At 49.8% G+C, this 23048-nt stretch overlaps 1 protein-coding gene across 5 annotated transcripts in view; it reads right to left on the bottom strand.

Annotated features, from left to right (window-relative positions):
* The window catches only part of Mindy4 (MINDY lysine 48 deubiquitinase 4), a 117316-nt gene that overhangs the window by 8639 nt on the left and 85629 nt on the right, over window positions 1–23048 (bottom strand). For all 5 annotated transcript variants that reach the window (XM_004652762.2, XM_045136167.1, XM_045136168.1 and 2 more), the window contains 3 exons: window positions 20196–20263; window positions 8968–9031; window positions 4084–4245 (listed from right to left, as the gene is read on the bottom strand). In XM_004652762.2, coding sequence (XP_004652819.1) covers window positions 4084–4245; window positions 8968–9031; window positions 20196–20263 — 294 coding nt within the window. The remainder of the gene's footprint in view (window positions 1–4083; window positions 4246–8967; window positions 9032–20195; window positions 20264–23048) is intronic.

Genomic DNA, 23048 nt, shown 5'->3' with positions numbered 1-23048 from the left:
AAGAGGAGAAGACTGACAGAAGGCCACTCAGGCTGCTGTCCTCCATGCACTCTTGCCCTGTCCCCAGGAGTATCCAAGGTGGCGCCTCTCCCACCAGAGCCCTGGTTTATTCAGCTATGTCATGCTGGGTGGTTCTAGCCTAATCTGCAACAGCCCCCAGGAGATGTTTGCGACTCAGGTGTTTACAGCCTGTGCTGTGGATTAAGAAAAGAATGGGAGTTATTTTTCCAGTGGGCAAAAAAGCATACTTTCTCCAGGGCCTACCACAATAGAGTGGCAGCTCCCACCTCAGGAGTGATTCTGGCCTGGATGTGCCTGGGACACAGGAGCTGTGCCTAGAATGTCCCCAGTGAAGAACTTGCCTGCTAAAGTTGAGGATGGGAGGGTGATCTTGACAATGTGCTCATTACTTTCTTATCATCCACAACGAGCCCTTCTCCCTCACACCAGGACCCTCCACCCAGGCCTGTGTGACACTCGGGGGCTATTACAAGCTTGCTCCTCCTGAGGTATGGGGCATCTGGACATGTCTACTCCACTGTAAGCCTGGCTTCTATTCTGTGCTGAAAAAAGGCTTTTCTGAGCAGGCAGTGCCTGTGATTGGGAGCCTGGAAAATGGACCCAGCACTTACAACAGGCAGGAAATAGCCCCAAGTGAGCCAGGGGCAGGCCTGGGCACCATCAGCCCCTGAATTTTCCAACCAAAGGACCCAGGGCAGTTTGCCATTTATAAATAATCAAAAGATTAGGAGCAAAACAGCTGCCCAGAGGGCTTATAAATGGAAGTTCTCATTCACAAGCCCCTTCCACTCAAGTGACATTTTCCAGGGATATTCACTTCCTCTGTATTCTTAGGTAACCAAAGGCTGTAAGTGAGGGGATTGGGACCACATCCCTCAACACCAGGCCAGACTCATCTAAGGAGCCCGGGGGTGGGCATGTAACACAATCAGGGGTTGCTTCTAACTGGTGAGTCATAACCTCCTGTGGAAGTAGTGAATGACACAGCCGGCATGGACCGCCATGCTCAAGCACTGTTCACAAGGGTAAGCAAGCAGGGTGGCTGTCTGTGGCCTGTAATGGTCACATTCATTCAACACAATTTCGTTTTCTCCCCTGAACCACAGTGGGCAAAAGGGACAGGGTGCTGAGGGAATAAGAAGAGTCTTTGTTCTTGGGGTTTGCCACATCAGTGAGAACAGAGTAACTAAGTAGTAAAGCAAATGCATTTACAATTCACCTCACTGAAACCGTGCCAGTCACATTGGTCACTACTGCTTGAATCACTAAGAAGCAGAAAGCTGACAAGTCTCACACATTGCCCATTAATAATGCACCCTAACTAATGTGAGGAAACTGTGTATCCTAAAAGCAGTCAAGCATGATGAAGGACTTTGGTACTCTAACAGAGGGTGGACGGAGCAAGAGGAAAGACTGTTCAGTCACACAGAAGATGAAGTGACGCTAAGTTAAAACTTGGAAAGTGAGGAAAACAGGGTGGAGGTGGAGGGTAGATAACATGCAAAGGCTCAGGCTGGTGTGCCCAAGGCCACAGTTCCTGAGGGAGAGGGTGGACATGGTGGCTGAGAGATTAGGGCAAGGATGATTCTGGGAGCGGGGCTGTAAATTATGGGAAGTTTGTGATTTTAGCCTCTACGTTAGCTTGCTTGTGTTTAGGCTGTCATAATAAATGCTTTAGACCAAGGGGCTTAAACAGTAGGAACATGTTTTCTTACAATTCTGAAGAAGTCTGAAATCAAGATGGTGTTGGGTTGTTTCCTGGGGTCTATCCTTTGGCTTACAGATGGAAGTCTCCCCCTGTGTCTCACAAGGTCTTCCTCTGAGTCTGTATCCTAATCTCCTCTTCTTATGACATCAGTCATTTGGATTAGGGCCATCCTCATGACCTCATTCTAACTTAATCACCTCCCTAAATACCATCTCAAATTTAGTCCCACTTGGAGGACTTCACAGGAATTTTAGAGGAACATTATGCAGTTCATCACGGTATCAGAGGGTAGAAGAGCATGGGAGGGGTAAGCAGAGGAATAGCATGATTGCACCTACATTTTTAAAGATCATACTGGCCTTGGTGAAGGGACAGGATGGGAAGGGGGTGAAGACAGGAGTGGAAATTAGTTGGGCTGTCACAGAGGTCCTTAGCAGCCTTGCTGGTTGCTCAGGCCAAGGTAAGTGGACAAATGAGGAAGAGCTCAGGGGAGGGGATGGCCTCCTGAAGTAGGTGCGGTGCTGGCAGGTGTGGCCTGGTGGATGGCTCTGTGCACTAGCTGAGGAAGATGGGAAGAGCTTGCTGGCTTTCAGAACCCCAGTGGGAAAGGTTGACTTCAACGGATTTTCACATTGGCTGCCCTCCATTGACCAAAACAAAGTTTTGTTTTGTTTTGTTTTTTTGAGGTACGGTCTCACTCTAGCTCAGGATGACCTGGAAATCACTCTGTAGTCTCAGGGTGGCCTCGAACTCATGGCAATCCTCCTACCTCTGCCTCCTGAGTGCTGGGAGTAAAGGTGTGTGCCACCACGCCCGGCTCATTTGTTTCTTTTTTGACCAGCAGTCTGGGGCATAGAACACTAGGGCTCATGGTTAGCCTGGGGACTGTATTCCATGGCAGGCTGTCCCCTAGACTTTCAGGCTGAAGACACTCAGAGCCCTCACAGGGTCTCATGGTCCTCCTTGGCCACATGGCCACATTCCTTCCCTCCCTCCTGACATCAACAGAACCAGGAAGGAACCATCCTCTACCTTTCCTCCGCAGGTGTTTGGATCATATACATTTACATTCTGTGAACTGGGGGCATCATCCCGACCAGGGTTCTGGGGAGGGGTCACATCACATGAGCCATGAAAAAGGGACTGCCTATGTGGACAGGTGATCATGCAGGTGGGTGAAATGAAAACCTGCCCCTTCCTCTTCCAAACTGGTCACCTAGTACTCTTTGGGAACACCAGGGGAGAGTCCCAGTTCTGGTCGTGGAAGACGCCCTCCTCCAAGCCCTCTCCTTACCTGCTCCGAGTGAGCGCCTGCTGCCCCTCGTCACACACAACCACAGAACCGTGGACTCTGAAGCCACCGAGAGTGAGAAGGTCTGTGGTTCGTGCAGCGGTGGCCGGCCCACAGTGTGGTCAGTCACCTGTGCCCTGCCAGCTTCCCCCGAAGGTGTGGCCTTCTCAAGCTCCCAGCTGCACTGAGCTAGGAGGCAGGGCACACTCGCCAGCAAGCAGACCCAATGAGACTGGGGAGGGGCCATACTGTGTCCCACCCCCTGCAAATGATATGTGAGCCCCCAGGACCTCAGAATGGGTCTTACTTGGAAACAGGACTGCTGCACATGCCATTTATTAAGGTGAGGTGATTCTGGGGCACAGTGAGCCCGTAATGCAACTGAGGTTCTTAGAAAGGAAGACGCAGTGACAACAACAGAGGCAGGCCCTATAAGCCAAGGAGCACAAAGGAGTGCTAGAAAATGGTGGGGAGACAAGGAAGGATTCTCCCTGTAGTTTTCAGAGGGAGAACGGCCCTCCTGACATCTTGACCTTGAACTTCCAGTGTCTAGAACTATGTGAGAATGCACTTCTGTTGTTTCAGGCCACCCAGTCTGTGGTACTTTGTTGCACCAGCCTTAAGAAAGCAATGCAAGTCCCTGAGAGTATAGTTCCTAGAGAGAGACCTCCCTCTTCCAGCATTCTACACACTACATCACACACACACACACACACACGCACACACACACACGCACGCATGCGCACATGCACACACATGCGCACACACACACCCTGGCCCCTCTGGTACACAGTCACACTACAAATTCTAACGAGTCCTTTTCAGAACATCCTTCTCAGAACCCAGACTCAGCAGGTTTAGGGACTGAGTGAACTGCCTGCACCATTGGTAGGAAAGCCACAGTTCCTCCTGACTGCTTGGTATTCAGGCTGGACCTGAACTCCAACCAGATCTGGGAACTGGAGCCCAGGTTTCCTCCACCCCACACCCCACATATCCACCCACCCCGTGAGTGTAGGGAGGTAGGCTCCTGATGTTCTGGAACACATGAACTTGGGGTTACCTGGCACACGTTGTAGTGCTCAAAGAGAGACAGGAAACCAATATCACTGCGCATATGGATGCCTCGGAGCAGTGTGGTATTCCCATCCCCTGAATCCAGCTCCACCACATCATTAAAAACATTGGACACAGCTCTCCCAGTCAAGAGAAGATTGACAAGTTCCTGTTGATGAGAGAAGGGGAAGCCTGTCAGGTCCCTGCATCAGCTCTGGAAACCACAGAAGAGGAGGCCAGGGTCAAGGGGAAAGGGTGGAGGAGGAAAGAACACAAGGAAGGAGCAAGAGAGAAGGCAGAACTGAGACAGCTGGGACTCAGCTTTCCCAGAGGCCTTGGGAAAGCTGCTAATGCTTCTCATCAAAGCTGCATGAGGTGCTTAACAATCCATTCTCCACTAGCATTCCATGTGCATGGGAGCCCATCCATCCTATCTCTGGTGCTAGGAGGACCTCGGGAAGGTACAACCTACCTCCGTGCTCAAAGCTAGCTTTGGACGTGCCCGTGTGGTCCAAGTCCAACGCAGGCTCTAAAACATGTACACCCAAAGGGCACCCTGACCCACGTGGACACAAGGCCATAGAGCTGACCAAGTGAGAGCAGTTCTATGGGGAGTTACCCCTGGCGAGCCTTGATAAATGTTATTTTTTTTTAAATAAGTTTTAAAAGTTTGAAATGATTTTAGACTCAATAGAAATTGTATAAATAGTACAGAGAGTTCCTGTGTACCCTTCACCCAGCTTCCCCAACAATAACATCTCATATGGCCCAGCACATCTCACAGCCAGGAAGCCAACCAACCCTGCCCACTGTAGCACCAAGGAGGCACTCCTGGCCATATTAGGATCTCACCAGGGATGAAGAGGAAGGTGGTGCAAGGGCAGGAAGAGCAGAGGCTAAAAGGGACACAGGAAGGCAATCTTCTTGCCACAGATGTTAGACATCCAGTGACTCTCATGCCACACACCTGACCAGATAACAAACATGTGACCTAGGCCAAGAGCTAGTGCCATGTGGATCACTGTGTTTCTAGTGGTTTCCTTCAGCCCACATCAGTTTACTGGGCAGATGACTGGGGCTAGAAGGGCCCTCTTGTGTGCAGGGCACCCCTGCATCCCACCTTGATCAGGAGTGGAGAAGCTAAGCCTGACATATGAGGAAGGGCTTGCCCTAACCACACAGTTGACAATGCCTCCACTCATGTCTTCTGGATCCAGTCTTCTGTCCTACCTCTCACTACCCTGATAGCAATCCTGTCTGACACAGACTCAAGACAAAGGGTGCCGACCTCCAAGGAAGGAGTCAAATCAGCAGGACCATATGTTACCTACTCCCAGGGGGGTTGATGTTGCTGGTGAGATGAGGAGGTAGGAGCCTTCCCCAGCCCGTGGGAATGGCCATGGCTGCCCCTGCCCAGCCCATGCTCTGTGGGGCAGAGTTCATAGAAGTGTTTTCCTTTGAACTGTGAAAATGACGTCCAAGGTTAATAAACCCTCCATTGACACCAACACCCCTGCCACAGTGACAGTAAAAGAGGCCTTCACTGATGGCTGCCGGAGGATCCCTATTGGAAGGAGACACCAAGGGGCCTCATTGTCTCCTTCCAGAGGAAATGAGAAAATAGTATGGAGGAAATATCTGCTTTAAGATACTGTACCTCAGGGGCAGAAATCATAAGAAACGTACAGCATCTTATTATTACTATTTTTTTAGGTGGGAAGTGTTTTATCTGGTTTCTATAGGGAAAAGAAAAGAGTTCCTTCTCCTCCATCTGGCCTGTGTCCAAAACATTCCTCCTAGCAGGAAGTGTTCCTGAGATACTAGAAGGGGCACCAGGTACCCCCTGACTTTAGATGAAAAAAAAAAGGAAAGAAAAGAAAAGAAACACACAGTAGCAAAGCTTAGCCTTCACCCAGTCCTTTGCTACTCAAAGTGTGAGCTGTGGACCAGCATTATCTCCCTCCTGTTAGAAATTCAGTCTCAGCTGGGCTTGGAAGCACACAGCTATTATCACAGTACTTTAGAGGATGAGGGAGGAGGATCTGGAGTTTGATACCAATCTAACCTACATAATGAGTTCAAGGCCAGTTTCCCATACAGATAGCCAGAACCAATCCCAAAAGACCAATAGTATAACTGGGGGAAAGCTTAGTTGGTAAAGTTTTTGTTTGTTACAAGCATGAGGACCTGAATTTAAATCCACAGAACCCATGTAAACTGTTGATGCCAGGACCCAAGAAAAATAGAGGAAGGGGCAGATTAAATATGAGTGCTGCTAGCCAGAGAACCTTCTCCATGAAGATGGTGGTAGATACTAAGGAGACTCAAAACTCATCAAAGCAGAAAACAAGGGACTGCTGAGAGTGCAACATGAAAGAAGACTTCTAACATGCCCTCCAAGGCTCAGGGAACATTGTAGAAAAAGAGTGAATGTAAGAGCCATAGGGTGGGTAGATATACTTTGAGACATTGTCCTCCCCACATGGTGCACTCATGATCCCACAGTTTATAGATACCCCACTGAAGACGACCTTCAGTGGGATGAGGGCAGGGGACAGAAGACAAAGAGGGCAACACTATGGGAATATGACCAATTTTCAGAATGTTCATCTACTAAAGTTCCCAGTAAAAATTATATTAAAAAAATAGGTGGAGAGCCGGGCGTGGTGGTGCATGCCTTTAATCCCAGCACTCAGGAGAAAGAGATAGGAGGATTGCCATGAGTTCAAGGCCACCCTGAGATGACAGAGTTAATTCCAGGTCAGCCTGGACCAGAGTGAGACCCTACCTTGAAAAACAAAACAAAACAAAACAAAAAAAGGTAGAGAGCAATTAAGGAAGACACTCAGTGTTGACCTCAGATTTTCACACACATGCATATATACATGCATGCTCTCACACAAAAACACATACACACACACACACCAAAAAGAAGAAAAAATAAATAAACCTCTGAATCTGATCCTGCTCTTTGTCATGACCCCAAGGACAGTGTGCAAATCAAAGCTGGGAAGCTGTGCTCTGGCCCAAATGCTGCTTCTACAAGTGAGAAAGTGAAGCTTAGGAGAGGAAAGTGATGCCCCAGCTATTTCTTTTTTTTTTTTTTAAGCATTTATTTTATTTATTTGAGAGAGAGAGAGAGATTGAGAGAATGGGTATACCAGGGCCTCCAGTAACTGTAAATGAACTCCAAACACACGCACCACATTGTACAGCTGGCTTATGTGTGTACTGGAGAATGGAACCTAGGTCTTTAGGCTTTGCAGGCAAGCACCTTAACCACTAAGTCATCTCTCCAGCTCACCCCAGCTATTTCTGTGAGTGCAATAGAGAACAGACCTAAACCCAGACTGAAGCACTGGCCTGGTATCCTCTGCCCCCTCCAGGCTGCTTCCATTCCTGGGCATAACCACTGTCTTATCCTCCACAAAGTGAAGCTCTCATGGGCAGACAGGCACTCAGAAGAGCATGGTTACCAGGCAGCTAGGATAGTGACCACTTTCTGGTCTTCTTCCAGAAGGAGGGCAGCCAAACCCACATCTCTGTGGGTGTCTAACAACACAGCACTGAAATTTGGCTCTGAATGGGGCCCAGGTGAGTTTCCAGAGCCAGGCATAATTGAGATAAAATTCCACAGCCAATGAGTTCTTAGCTGGGCCATAAGAGTATGAGTTTGATCAGATGCCACTGTGGCCCACACAGTCTCTCTCTGGAGATTTAGTGTGCATAGAAAATCATGAATTGAAGCCAGAAATGGAATTTGATGCTCACTAGACTGGATCATGTGTGTGTAATTAGGTACATATGGACATATGTGCGTGGAGGCCAGAGGATGGTGGGTTCCTCAAGAATGTCATCTACCTTTATAAATTTATTTTTATTTTTACTTATTTATTTTGACAGTGACAGACAGACAGAGAAAGAGGCAGAGAGACAGAGAGAAAGAGTGGGCACGCCATGGCCTCTAGCCACTACAAATAACTCCAGAAACATGCGCCCCCTTGTGCATCTGGCTAACATGGGTCCTGGGGAATCGAGCCTCAAACCGGGGTCCTTAGGCTTCACAGGCAAGTGCTTAACCACCAAGCCATCATCTACCTTTTAAAAAAATTAATATATTTATTTATTGAGAGAGTGAGAGAGAAAGAGGCAGAGAGAGAATGGGTGTGCCAGGTCCCCCAGCCACTACAAACGAACTCCAGACGCATGTACCACCTTCTCTGGCTTATGTGGATTCTGTGGAATGGAACCAAGGTCCTCTGGCTTTGCAGGCAAGCACCTTAACTGCTAAGCCATATCTCCAGCCCTCATCTACCTTTTTGAGACAGAGTCTCTCATATCCTGGGGTTCACCTACTTGTAAGCTAGACTGGCTCGCCAACAAGGAGGAGGGACTCCTCCTATCGCTACCTTACCAGTGCGAGCATCATAGGCACATCACTGAACCTAGCAGCTTACGTGGGTATTGGGGATCCAGCTCAGGTTCTCATATTTGCAAGGCCAAGTACTTTACTGACTGAGATATCTCGCAACCCTAGACTGGATCTTTAACAGAGTGGTGTCATAACAACGCCCTCTGCAAAGATGATCAGTGAATAGCTACTGTCCAGGGTCTTCAGTCATGGTGGAGCCCTGGATCCCGGGTTCTGTACAGTGCAATTGCACAATTGGACCCAAATTCCACCTCTGCTGCAGCTCCTGTGGCTTCAAGCATACAAATCAGTGCTGAGGAAACATGGAGAAATGGAGACTCTCTGTCTGGAGCAATGAAGGCCAGCAGAGGTGGCCATGAGAAAGCTCCCTCGAGAATGTTGGCAGAGACAAAGAAAGAAGGATATGCCATATGAAGGGAAGAACTGCTGAGCTTCCCAGGCCCCGCAGCACCTCCTGACCTGTGTGCAGTATCCGTGTGCTCCAATCAGGTGGCTGGTAGGGACATCAAAGTCCTGGCGGACACTAGAAAACAAAAGTAAGTGGCATTAATGTGTCTTTGCCTTGCTGGGTGGTCAGGTGTTCCCATCAGGCCCAGGAAAAGGATTCTTGTTTTGAGAGGAACCTAAGCAACTGATGTTCTGAGCCTTCTGTGAGGAGGCTGCCACACTGAAGGGATCACTGTGTTCCCTAGATAATAGCTCAGTCTTGGCCACTCCAGGCCTCTGCCACACCAGAGGATGGTGAGTGAAGTGTGGCACAGCAGAGTTTAGGCTGGGAATCCAATATCCTTAATTCACACCTCAAGTACTACTAATGATAGTAGGGACTGAGGTATCCTCTTCTATCTCTGGGATGTATTCTGCCAGTATTTTAAATGAGAGGAATGGACTCTAATGCCTCTGCTGAGGTTTGAGTATAATTTGAGTACAGCTCCCAAGGGTTCATGTGGTGTTGGAATTGAATTCCTACTGTGAGGGAATAAGAGTGTAGAATCTTAATCAGATTATGGTGTTTAGAATGGAGGCCTTTGGGGAGAGTAACTAGGATTGAGTTAGACCATTAGAATGAAGCCCTCATGACTGAATCTTGGTAGCTTACTGATGGGACAGAGAAAGACAAGAGAGAGTGACAGAAATACAGACATAGAGGAACACATTCGTTCCCTTCAGGGCCTTGCCAGCAAGAAGATCATCACCAGATACAGGTCCTGGACCTATGAACTCCAGCAATGACAAGAACACGGCCTCTTTGATGCCTACACAATAGCCACTGACACCTGAGCACAGCTCTTACTCTGAGCCACCCATTTCCAAGGTCAGGAGATATAGAGCACCGCTCTATGCCCCACTATGGCTCCACCCTTGCCACAGGGCCTCAGATGGCACACAGGCAAATTCCCCTTTACCCAAAGAAATCCCTCAAGTTGAAGGGTTTCTGGGCTGAGAAGTGCTAGGGCAAAAACATTTCAGGGCATGCTGGCCAACTGAGGCCTTGTCACTTCCAAGGGGCGGGATGTGAGCATTAGGAGGCACAAAGCCCCTCCACAGTCTCAAAGCTCTCTTTGCCAGCTCATTGCTGTGCTACAAAGCCCACTATTAGGCCATGGCTCCATTTGGCCCCCCATTATAAATGCCTCTGGAGACAAAGCACTCTGTAAACAGGAGCCATGTGGCCAACAAACAGGAAAGGAGCCTCATCTACAAACCATGTGTGGTACATGGCCACAGAGCATTGGGAATTATGGTCTCTAACTTATAGATATGGAGAGAATCTCAGAGAGGCGGGTGCCAGGGAGCAGGTGCGACCAGAGAGTCTATTCCCAGGCCTAGCTCTACTCTGGCTGTTCATCGCTTGGGGTGGGGAGCACAGTGCTGGCCTGGCCTGCTTCCTACATCCACACCCCAAAAGAGCAGTGAGAAGCAACCAGAGTAGAATGGGCTCAGTAATTGAACACTTACTTTTCCTTTGGTTAAAGAGGAGCCCTTGTCTTGAATTTATGCTTTAAATCCAAGTTATTTCATATGCTTACAAACCCAAAACACCCTGGTCCTGTATTCTTCAGAGACAACCTCAGCAACTCAAGCTCTATAAAGTATCAGAAAACCACTAACTTGTATTTAAACCAGGGACAAATGCAAAAGGCTTACAGTCCACATGAGATGGGCTGGGGCAGCATCACAGAGACCTGTAGAGAACCACAAAGGCTCAAGGTCCTCTGGAAAGGCCCGCAGGGCTCCACCCACCAGAGACAGTCCAGCAGGCCTGGGTGGGAGCCAACAGGGGTGACTCATGGCCCAGCACAGGGCCCCGCTGGCGCTAGCTGGAGCAGGAGAATTGATGGAAGCGTTCTCCGAGGCGTATACAACATCTTCTGATGAGAAGAAAATAACCTCAAAGCGGTCCTGGGGGGACCGATAAGCATCACTGGCTGCTGGCCACCTGCAGCTTTCAGAAGCAGTCTGATCTTCATAAACTTACAGCCGCGTGTTCACCCAGCGGGCTCAAGAGCCTGCGTCAGCTGGGAGCAGAGAGACAAGCCGAGGGGACAATGGGAGGAAACGGTAATTGCATCCTTAGGTGCAAACACGATGGGAAATTCAAAAGTGTGCTTGCATCTTAAAAGAGAGAAACATCTGTATATCACATTAGGGCAATTGGGAGACGCCAAAGGAGCAGCTTATGGCTTCAGAGATTTACAACTTTGGCAAATGGCACTGCCCAGACCTCCCCAGGGGAGTTCTCATAGGGCTGAGAGTGAAGAGCCCTGGGGCAGAGGCATCGGCTTCAGTAAGACAGAGGTCAGCCCACATACAGGCCACCTAAGACCCCAGCTCCTGCCCCAGCCTGCTATGCAGCCCCAAGCCCCTTCTCCCTGGGCCTTGGGCTCTAAGTCAGGAGCAGAAAAGTCTTGCACTGAATTTTGTCCCCCAAATCAATTCATTCATCCATTTCTGAAAGAATAGGATTGTAAACCTAGTAGCTCAGGAAGAGACTGAGGCAGGAGGATCACAAGTTCACTGGCAGCCTAGACTAGAATGAGACAATCAAAATAAAATAAAAAAAATGGAAAAGGAGCTGGGGATATAACTCAGTGGTAGAGCACTTGCCTAGCATGTGTAAGGCCCTAGGTTTAATCCCTAGTATGTATGTATGTGTTATACATGTTGATGTCCCAAGTAACCCCCAGAACCTCAGCATATGGAGGAAGCCTTTAAAGGTATAATTAAGTTAAATGAGGCTTTTAGGGTGGTTCTTAATCCACTCTGACTAGCATTCTTAGAAGAGGAGAAAATTGGGACCCGGGGGTGCAGAGGAAAGGCCAGGTGAGGACTATGAGAAGGTGACTTGTACTAACCCTGTAGGCACTTTGATCTGGGATGTCCAGTCTCCAGAGCCATCAGACATAAGTACTGTGGGGAAATCTAGGGCTTTTGTGAGCACAAACCTGGGACACTAGGACAAGTGGCATCCAACGTCACTGTAGACTCAGAGTGTTAGGTGCAGAATCTAAGAGCAGAGCTGATCCAGTGAAGACAGGGAAGAGCGCCTTCACCCGCTCCTGCAGTCCTACAAAGACACATCCTTGGAACACAGCCTGAAGCCATGGAAGGGGCTCCTGAAGTAGGAGTTACGGTCCTGAGCCCCTGGACACCAGGACCCACCTGAAGCATGTCCCGAGCTGTCCTGCACTGCATATGCCTCCAGGGAACAGTGCTGGCAGGCACTGTGAAGCCAAGAAGCAGAGTGGGGAAAGCCTAAGTAAACTCAACCAGGAAAGGATGGGCTTGGTCTTAGCGACTCTGCTGCCAAGATCCTCAGCATCTGGGAGCAAAGGGCCACAATCCTGGACCAAGAGTTCATAGCCTGTGAGTATATGGGTCACCCAATGACAAGAAAGGGGCAAGTGCTGTTCTCTGCCCAAGAGAACAACAAGGACTAAGCCTCTCAATTTGGCCCACCATCTGGAAGTCCTTTAGCCACTGTGCCGCACCACGAAACAGAACAAGGGGACACCAGGAAAGGAAAGTCCTCCAGGCTGTGTTTGGCAGGTAGGAAAATGCAGGTTCAAGAGGTATGACTGGTCCACACAAGTGACAGGCAACAGCCCAGATTCAAGGACTGAAGCCGGTCCTAGGTCTCTGCTTCCTCCCGTTTCCTGCCCTCTACCACACGTCTCAAAACAAGTAGTGCTTCTGCCATGGAGCAGAAGCCTCCCACCTGCATGGTCTCAGCAGACTGTCAAATGCATCCTTCTCTCAAAAGCTTCTCTCTCTCCCTAAATACATACATACATACATACATTCGAGAGAAAGAGGCAAAGAGAGAGCGAATGGGCACATCAGGGCCTCCAGCCACTGCAAACAAACTCCAGACACTCCACACACTTGTGCATCTGGCTTATGTGGGTCCTTTGGCTTTGCAGGCAAGCACCTTAACCATTAAGCAATCTCTCCAGCCCCTCAAAATCCTTGTGAGGCCAGGAGGGCAAGACCTCTACCTTTGTTCTAATGAGAGGAAAGCTGATACCCCAAAACACAAAGGTCCTCATGAGCAGGGCTGGGACCAGCACCACCAGTGTTCTACCGTGGCCTGAAACACAGCCAGTATTAGCCGGGTCAGCTGGCTCCAGGGAAGACTAGCCCTGAAGCCCCACCCAGCTTGTCATTGCTGGTTCTGGCCAGCTTGTCCCTTCACCCAAAAGCCTCCCCATGTGAACATGGCACTTGACACAGAAGCTTCCCAATATGAAGAAAAATAGGTGCGATGGCCTAGAGCCCCAGCCCCACCCGCAGTCACAACCATTCACCAAAACAAGTGAGCTCAACCTGGAACTGGCCAAAAGCTTTTAGGCCAGTCACTACCTCTCACTGAGTTCACATTGGTAAAACTAGAGGCAAGTGATCTCTGGGGTCCTCCTCTCTGGGGGCAACAACAAGGGTACCTGGTCCCTTACTCTGACCTTTGAAACACCAAGCCTCTTGTAGGCAGCAATTAGCTAGAGAGGACCTGGCCAGCCGCCACTCATTCACCTGAGCACAAAGTCACAGTTGTCCACAGAAGCAGGTCTCCTGGGGACCCTCCCCAAACTGCATCTCTGTCGTATGTAAGGTGGTGCTTCTACTAACTGTTAAGGATAATCAGCAGTGGGAAGGAAAGCTGTAATACAACTGCAGGAGAAGTGAAAAGAGCCTCAGGTTCAAGTCCAAGTGCTGCTACTTGTAACTTATCTCCCCCCCCCCGCCCCACGCTGAGTCTGTTTCTCTGTTGGTAATTTGGGCACGGTGATGTCTCCTTCTATTATGGGTTACTATGAGAACAAAGTGAAATAAACTATATAAAGCCTTTGGCATGCGGTAAATGTTACTTCCTTTTTCCTACGATCATCATAATAAAAACAAGAAAACAATGAACCAAGAGGTCATGATTCCTGCAACCTCAACCATTCGTGTTATAGCCAAGACAACAAGATAAACCAAGGCCCCTAAGAGGTTGAGATGTAACTATAGATATCTGACAAGGATTTGGGAAACTGTTCTCCTCAGATGGAGCAGTGGTAGGAGACCTGGGTGTCAGCCTGCCTCTGCCACCTGTGCTGTATTACCTTCTGGGATAACAGCCACCTTGCAGGGCTGTCACATGGGGTCTTACACACTACATGTGAGTATGGCAGCAGGAAAGCCCCTCCCATATTCAGGCAATGAGAGGCGGCTAATAGCCCTTGAAGATATGCCCATACTGCCCAACAGTCCTTGAAAAAGGCTCTGGAGTGGAGGCCAAGGGCCTGCCTAGAGGAGCGAGGTCCAGGTGCCTGCGCCAAACTACCTTCCCTCCCGGCACCACTGTCGCCCTCCAGCTAGGCCTTGGCTACTGATTCCTACAACCCCTCCCCCCCCTGCTGCCATCAGTAGCCTGTGACCACTTGGTTCTTGCTGCCTGAATAAGTCCTTTTCTGCCATCCCCCAGAGCCCTGCTACGTGTTCTCTTCTTCACAGAAAGACCCTTCTCTCACCCCTGGCACAGAAATGTCCCTTCTCTTCTCTCCTGCTTCCCCGTCCCCAAAGCACACACGAACCGGTCCTCACATAACCACCTCGTCCCCTCTAGGCAACAAGGATTTTTAGGGCCATGTCATGTCCTGTCCATCTGGTTACCCGTATCCAAAGCTGGGCTCTAGACCCTTCAGGAGTACAGTAAGTACACAAATTGTCACACCATCTTAGGAGCTTTTATAAGGAAAACCCTGGGAACAGCTTTCAGAAGCAGGATCCTAGGAGAGCAGAGGTGTGGGCAACTGAGCAACCTACCGCACAGTCAGTCCAGCTTGCTCCGGCATGGTAGACTCTTCCAGAAGGTCTCCTTCTTCATCTGGGGCCCTGAACTTTTTGTGGAAGGGGTGAGTGAGTAGAGCTACTTGCAAGTGGCCAGAGGGACAGAATAACCCCTAGTTCTACCAACTCCAGGGTAGACTAGGCTATAGAGGATGGCCCTCTTCCATCCAGTCTCCAGACTCCTGTCCATGGGCAGAATTGCTGTCCTTAGCTTAGTGGGAAATCCCTGGCTGTGACTTGCCATTTCTGCAGCTGGCTTGCTCTGGCTCAGACCTGGGCAGCTAAGCTTGGATGCAAAGTACAGCAGGTGCATCAAGCTCCGAGGCTGGGAAGGACCAACGTAATACCTTGATTTTCACTCTTCTATGTCATCAAACGCTGTTGAATAGCATCACTGCCCTCCTTTTAGGAAGGGGAATGCTGGCACAACATCTTCGCCTGTGAGCCATAAGATGGATAACGCTATCAGCTGTGCCACTAACTTGCCCTTCACTTGTCACAGCCCCACACCTGAGAAGTGAGCCAGTGGTCCCAGGCCTGGGGTTCTGTCCCTTGGGTTGCCACAGACTGCAAAGCCCCAAGGTAGTAGCAAGGGTCCTGTCCACTCTATAACCTCTGAATGAGGTGTGCCTCCACTGCACATTCCTTAGGTTAAGGGGTGACAGGACGCTGGCCACAGACCTAAAAAAGCAGATCTCAGTTCTTTGAGTTCTTGAGTACCCAGAGTTGAGCGCCCTGAATGTCCTCTCTCTATCTGCACAACGTAAGTGGAACCATGGAGGCTGAGGGATGCTCAGCAAGAACTGCCCCCACTGAAGGCCTCATGTCACACATTACCAGCCTTCCACTGGTGGTCTGTGACTGGAGCAATGCCACCTGAAGGAATCAGAATGGAAGCTTAAGTCACCTTTCACCATTTCTGAGAGGAGCTTATGGGCCTTCTGTTCTTCCTCACCTCCCACACTTTTACTTTCTGATCCTGGCCAGTGGGATACAGATATCTGTCTTGTTGGGGATCCCCAGGGTTCACATGCCCTATGATGGGCACAGCCAGGCCTGTGATAGCAGATCCAGAAGCCAGCACCTAGAAGGTTGCAAGCTATAGAAATTCCATCCTGGAACACAGCTGGGACCCAGGAGAAGAGTGAGGAGGCAGGGGACTCAAGTGTCAAAGACTACATCTACTCCTAGGGCAGCCACCTCTCAAGCCAACCTTTTGACACAAACCTTTCTGTGGCTAGAACTGACCTTCCACCACTGGCTTTCTAGCCAGTGTTCATGGCTGGCTTTCATTTAAGGGTTATTTTCTCAAAGAAAGAAACTGTTTTATTGTACTATTGTTTATAATATCAAGGGTTTGAAGAGCAGGAAAGTCACAGGGTGGGGATGCTGCATGGTCAGCCCTGGCTCTCGGTACCTGGCTGTGCTGCTGAGCATTACTTCAGCTGAAGACAAGCCACCACCTGACTTCCAAAGTTGCCAGGGTAATGAGTACCAAGAGTCCATTGCATGACAGATTTTCCTCCCAAGGTGCCATTCCCACCTTCCTGCTGAGGTCCAAGCCACTGGTGAGCATCACCCCACTGCAACCTATGATCCCCACAGGATACCCCTCAACTCTCCCCAGCCAGGCCTTATTCTGAGCAGGCCTGGATCATCCCTGGGGCCTGTGAGAGCTCCCTGGGGAAAGCTCTGGCCATATGGCTCGGAGGGATAGGAACCAGAAGAGTGTGAAATGCAGCACGAGGTTTACAGTAAGCAACTACAGATCTTAAGAAGGAAAATAAATGTCTCAAAATCAAGTAGATAAAAAGCCCTCACTGGCTCTTCACAGGGACACATACCTCAAAGACTTGCTTCTGACAGCTCTCTGGAGCAGCTGGGCTGTTTGTGCTGGGTTTGCATCTTCCCATGATGCTCCACCTCAGCTCTGCTCTGGCTTAGGAACAATCCTGATGGTGTGAGGGCCTTTGAGAGAGCCCTCGCTGGGAGAGAAGGCTGCATGGCCTCTCACACATATCACCATGCCATCCTTTGCAATCTCAGACCACCACCACCATCTCTGCTCACCCAGCGCACAGACAGGTGGATTTGTTCCATCTCCTCTTCTCCTCTCCTCCCCTCCCCTCCCTCTTCTTCTTCCTCCTCCTCTTCCTCTTCCCTTCTCTCTCTATAACACACTAAGATACAGACACACATATATACATGTGTCAGGAACAAACTGAGTGGTCTTTCCAGCCCAGAACTCTGCTCTCCTGGCTGAAGAGTATTTAATAATAGAGACTCCATTACCTCTCTGAGTTCCTAGGACTTGTTTCCAACTATTCCCCAAGATGATAACAGACCATGTGGAACAGCATGGAAGGACAGAGCTCTGCAATGAGACTGACTCCGAATTGAGAGCAGTTGGCCATCATCACCTGCTCCTGAGGTTTCTAAGCTGACTGTGAAACTGCTACTTCTCCAAAGAGGGAGCCCCCAAAAGACACACTGGACACTGGGAAGCAGCAAGCTGGGGGCTCCTCCTCCCCAGTGCCCCTGCACTCCTCAGTCACCCCACTGCATGTACCTTACACTGGGAGATCTGGAATGGAGTTTTTGAAACATAAATCAGATTTAGTTTCTCTTCAGCTGTGGTGGGCTAAAACATTAATGGCAGGCTGAGCCAGCCAGATCTGTGGGCAGCTGAGCTGCTCAGTGGACTCAAGTACCCATGTGGTACATTGAAAAAAAAGTGTCTGCTTGCATGAGATTTGCCACCCTGCTGGGCTTCCCCTGACAGGCCACATGGTGCCTCAGCTCAGTCTGTACTTTTGTGTCCAAATGTCCATAAAGAAAGTTCTTACAAGTTGCTAACCTCTGAGGTGGGTTTTCTGGAACCACTGCCCATTGGCGCACAACAGATAGTCAGCTGAGCCTGGTCCCTCAAAGTGCTGAAGGCTATGTGGTCATCTCAGTGTGACTCTTACAATCTAGGCAGCGATGGAACTGCCTGGGCTGCTCCTGCCCGGTCACCACTGTCCTTCCTCCTCGGAAAGCCCCTGGGCCGCAGACAGGGTGGGGTCAGCTCTGGTGGGGCACGGGCACAGATGGCTTGGGCTGAGCAGATTGACGCTGGTTCTTATTTGAAGCCCTCGGTCTAACTTTACACTTTGTCACCCTTGAACACATCACAACTGGTGTCACCGCACGTTCACCTCACACTGCAGACCCTAGGCTGGGGCTTGTTCCCACCTCTTCAGGGCCTATCACCAGCCAGAAAATCCCAGTCAAGGGCAAGCAGAGGGAACCATGAGCTTTGGGATACCCTGAGGCTGTGCCTACTGAAGAGGACTCCTGACCTCCACCTGCTGTACCAAGACAAGCCCATAGACAGGAAGGATACAGACTAGTGGAGGTTGGCACCCAGCAGGGGCACTGCCCATCTGCACATGCTGCAGGGGATACCCAAGGTGGGAACACCCCCTGGGGTCAAGGGCTTTCTGAAGAGGAAAAACAAGGTAACAGTAAGGGCAGAAGGATCCCAGATCATCCCAGGTCCTGGGAGAAGAGACTTTACCAGAGGAACAGTATGGCCTGAGCCTGTGTCTGCCTCTCTCCCAAGTGAGCCTCTGTAAGCAGGGATCCAAGGTGCTGAGTGGGCCAGCCTGCTGGGCAGCTGACCGCAGGCTCACCTTGCTGTGTGCCCAGGGTTGAACCACTCAGCTCTAGGACTGCAGCAATCACAGCGGGCCCACCCACTGATCTGTGTGGCCTGGGCATACTAGAGCTGCAAAACATACTGGCTGTCATTACTCTTACTGCCCCGGCCTGTCCTCTACCCTGCTCTGTAAGGAAAGGCACCTTTAATTCCAGCACTCGGGAGGTAGAGGCAATAGGATTGCCATGAGTTCAAGGCCACCCTGAGACTACATAGTTAATTCCAGGTCAGCCTGGACCACAGTGAGACCCTACCTTGAAAACCCAAAGGGAAAAAAAAGGAAAGGTGAGGGCAGAGTGACAGTGTGAGACAAAACCCAGCCCACAGCAGATCTCCATTCAGATTCAAGAAGGCAGATGTCTGCGCTGACTCTAGGGCAGGATGGAGCATCCTGAAGACATTTGCAAGCAGAGTCCAGAGGAATGGCCCCGAGGGACAGCTGGATTGCATCTCTGTGTCCATAACTGTCTGTAAAGGTATCTGTGTGTGTCTGTCCATGGTGGATATGCACATGTCAATGTGTCTATGTCTATGTGCATCTGTGTATGTATGCCCATTTGCCAGAGCTGTAACTTCAGGTCCATTACCAGGAGACTGTGCATGTCCATGAGGTGGAGACCCCCACTCAGCTCTCCCAACCCAGGGATTAGGGAACCAGGCCTGGGGAAAGGTGGAGTGGCTTATGGTCTCCATGCACGTGAGCCCGCACCAGGAATGAATACTATCATTATGGCAGGATTAGAAGAAAAATGCCGAGAGAAAGTGCTGTGTACACACAGACTTAATAAGGTCAGTGGCAGCAAGCAGCAGGCAGGCTGATGCTTGAGGCCACAGAGCCTTGTGTCCTTTTCCTGCCTGTAGCACCAAACCACCAGCCCATCCACTAGGCCACTAAAGAGTAAATGCCTCCTCTTGCCAGGATCCCATTTCCTAAATTCTCCCCATGAGGAACCCCCAACCACATTCCTACCCCATGGTTGCACATGCCCAGTCTGCCTCTGCTGGGAAAATCAATTGACTGTACTTTACAGAACTCTTCAGGGGCTAATAATCTGCCAGGCTCCCTAGTGGCAACGCTCAGGTGACAGACAGAGGCTCCTTAGGAGGCCTAGAAAGCTCCCAGGAAATGAGCTGCATGAAGAAACTGGTGCTAGTAACCTAGGGGGATGCATTTGATCAGGATGAAGAGGTTAAGAAGGGTACAGTTGGGTCAAACAGCCTCTCTATCCCTGCCACCCAGGCCTCCTGGCCCAACCGCCGCTGACTTCCTCCTCCTCGCAGCTCAGCCCTATACTAGCTTAATCTCGTTGTCGTAGCACTGCTTTGCTCAACAACTAGGCCTCTGCCCTGAGCTACTGGGGTCCCTGAGTCACCTCCACTCCCAGCTTCCATTGTCCACCATGCACATACAGCAGGGGAGTCCCTGTGAATGCTGAGGGCGCATATACTGCAGTCCCCTGCAAACTCTGAGGGAGGGACGGGTGTCCCCAGCAGGGGGAGGCCACAGACAAGGCATCTCCAGGTGTATCTGTAGATGGAGAATGCTCTTCTGTCTCACAGCAGACTGCCTCTCCTGTCACCTCATCAAGCACTGCCCTGAGCTCTGAACAGGCACAAGGAAGACAGTCCCCACCCCAAAGTGAGGGCAGATACTCACAGCTCCAGGGTCCTGGACAGGACAGCAGACAGGGTGAGCAGGATGCAGCCGTAGGGGCCTGCTTCAAACTGCAGAGGAGAGAGGAGTGAGGGACAATCCTGAACACATCTCCACCTCAGCCCACCTCTGTGGGCCACACCCAGGACATGGCCTGCCTGGGAGCACGACCCACAGCCCCAGTCAGGAAGCTGATGAGTGACCACAGGGCAGACCCCATGCTGGTCTCACTAGGCAGACTTACTAAAGGACAGAGGTTCACCATCCTGGCTGACACAGAGGCCATCACAGAATCATCAGTGGCCTCAGAGTTTCAAGGCTCAGAAGCCAGGGGTAGTGATTGTGAGCTCCATTCTGGAGCTAGTGCTTGGGGTCTGCATCACAGTTGACCCTGGTAGATACTGATTTACTGGCCTATAGGGCAGCTGTGGGGCAGCACAGTAGGGACTCTAACTAACAACTCCTTACATAGAACTGAGCAGCAGACCAGCGTGGAGCAGGGCTGCAGTCTGAGGTAGGTCAGGTGTTCGGCTTTGTTGCAAATCTTAAAAGAAAATTTTAATCTCAAAAAGTTGATATTTTGTTCATTTGACCATTTTTATTTTCTAAAATGTGTTGATACTTATCTCTGACATGTTTTGTATCTCTTTAAGTTGTGCAGATAAGACAAACATCCCATCTTCCCCATATAATCCTGGCCTTACTGCCTGAATCTAAACCTTGGCTCTACCAGTGCTACACATGTGGCTATGAAGATGTTTCTTCCCTCCTTGGTCCCTACTCTTCCCCACTGTAAAATAAGGACAACAGATCTTATTTTATCTTATCCTCACATCACGTTGTTTGGAGAATGGATTAACTCTTGCAAAGCACTGAGACAGAGCCTGCCTGTACCTGTGGTCACTGTAAGTTTGTGGCTGGCTCAGCACTGCCCACCTGCGCAGTGAGTCCAAGGGTCCACAGTCTGCTTCTATGGGGCTGTGACACTTCCTGGAGAGTCACCATCTCCCCAGCCCCTACCCGTCAGTGTGAAGATTTTATTTACCCCTTTGGGAATGAACTGTGACTGAAGAGGCTGCACATTACAATAGTCAGTAATCAGGGTGGATGTGAATAACTTGTTTTAGATTTAAAACTAAAGGGAAAAGGCCTATTTCTTCTAGATTAGCCATAAGTAATGAGAATTATATGATTTATTATATTTCCATTTTTGCCTTGGCTGCCAGGAAAATCAAAAACAAATATGGTATTTTAGTTTGGAAATGATTGCAGCTCAAGCTTCTGTTAAAATTCTTTTCTTTTCAAGATACAGTCTTTCTTTTAATCCAGTAGTTCAAATCATCAGTTAATCATTAAACAAGTAATAAACAAAAAACCTACTAAGTAAATTTTCTATGCCGAGAGCACGTTCCCTGCTAGGTGTGGTGGTTCATGCTTGTGATGTGGGCACTGAGAAGATTGAGGTGAGAGGAATCCAAGTTCAGGGCAAACCTGGGCCACATAATGAGTTTGACACCAGGCTAGGCTACACAGGGAAACCCTATCTCAAAAATAAAATAAGGTAGATAGATGATAGGGAGAGAAGATAGATAGACAGACAGCTGATAGACAAAGAGCCTGTCTGTGAACACAGTACTTGTTAGACAGGGAAGTTATTCAGGTAAGAAAGAACAAGAAACAACACCAAAAGAGTGAAGAAGGGGTTCAGCCATGTCAGAACACAAGCCCCCTGGAGAAACCCAGGAAGGACCTTCACACAGAATGAGGGTCAGAGAAGGCTCTCTGGAGGCGTGAGGTCTAAATGGAAACCAGGGGATGGAGGGAATGAGAATACTGCTTGAGGCAGGCTGGCTAGAGAACAGCGAAGCCCTGAGAGCATGGATTATTTCATAAATAACACCAATTCTTATTATGGAAACAGATAAGATGAATAAATCCAGAGCAATCTTACATGGACCTCTTCTTAACTGTATGATCTCAAGCCAGTCACTTCACTTGTCCTCCATTTCTGCCTCGCATATCCTTGGGCCATGGCCCATTCTGCCATTCTCTGATGTCCAGCCCAGCCAACACAGGTCTGGGAAGACTTGACCCTGTAGATCCTGTGTGCATCTTAGAGAATCACTAAGCTCTCTTTGCCTCTCCTTCCTCTTCTGGAATATTCACCTCCTGCTGCCATGGACATGCACAACATTCTGTCTCAGGTCTCAGGGCCTGCTCCTCTGCAGAGTTGCAATGGTGGACACAGGAGCCACTGAAGCTGCACTCACTGTGCAGCTGTGGGAGCCCTTGGTACTGTCATGCCAGCGTGTCCCCAGTCCTGACACACTGCAGACAGTGCTTTCTCTGCTCCCTCAGAGAGTAGAGAGTCACATCCAGCCCTCTGAGAACACAACTGAATGGCACCAATATCCCTTCTTGCTTATAAAAATATGTATTCAAATTATCGCATCAAACTCAAGCTTCCCAGACGTGGGAGGCTTGTGGCAACATGCTGGCTTGAAAAGTAAGCTGGGCTAGAAACTAGGGCCAGGGGCAAGAACTACATCTGGTGCCACTCAGAAAGAAAGGGCCATTTTCCCAGCATGACTCTGGCCCTGGAGAGACATGAGTCCACCAAGGACTCCAGCGGGTAGCAGGGCAGCCTCTCAAGCTGGCCGAGGGCCAACAGACACCTCTGGAGCAGTGAGCAGCAATGACAACCCAGCATGAACACTATTTATCTGGGGCATAGATGGCATGGTGTGCATTTCCAGACCTGGCAGAGGTGAATCTCTTGAGCTGGGCCCATGAAAAATGGATTTGGTGAACCTACTGCTGAGGCAGCTCAGCAGCTTCCAGCAAAAATATAATTTA

The sequence above is a fragment of the Jaculus jaculus genome, chromosome 16, assembly GCF_020740685.1.
Source record: "Jaculus jaculus isolate mJacJac1 chromosome 16, mJacJac1.mat.Y.cur, whole genome shotgun sequence".
Classification (NCBI taxonomy): domain Eukaryota; kingdom Metazoa; phylum Chordata; class Mammalia; order Rodentia; family Dipodidae; genus Jaculus; species Jaculus jaculus.
This window is presented reverse-complemented; position numbering and strand designations above follow the sequence as displayed.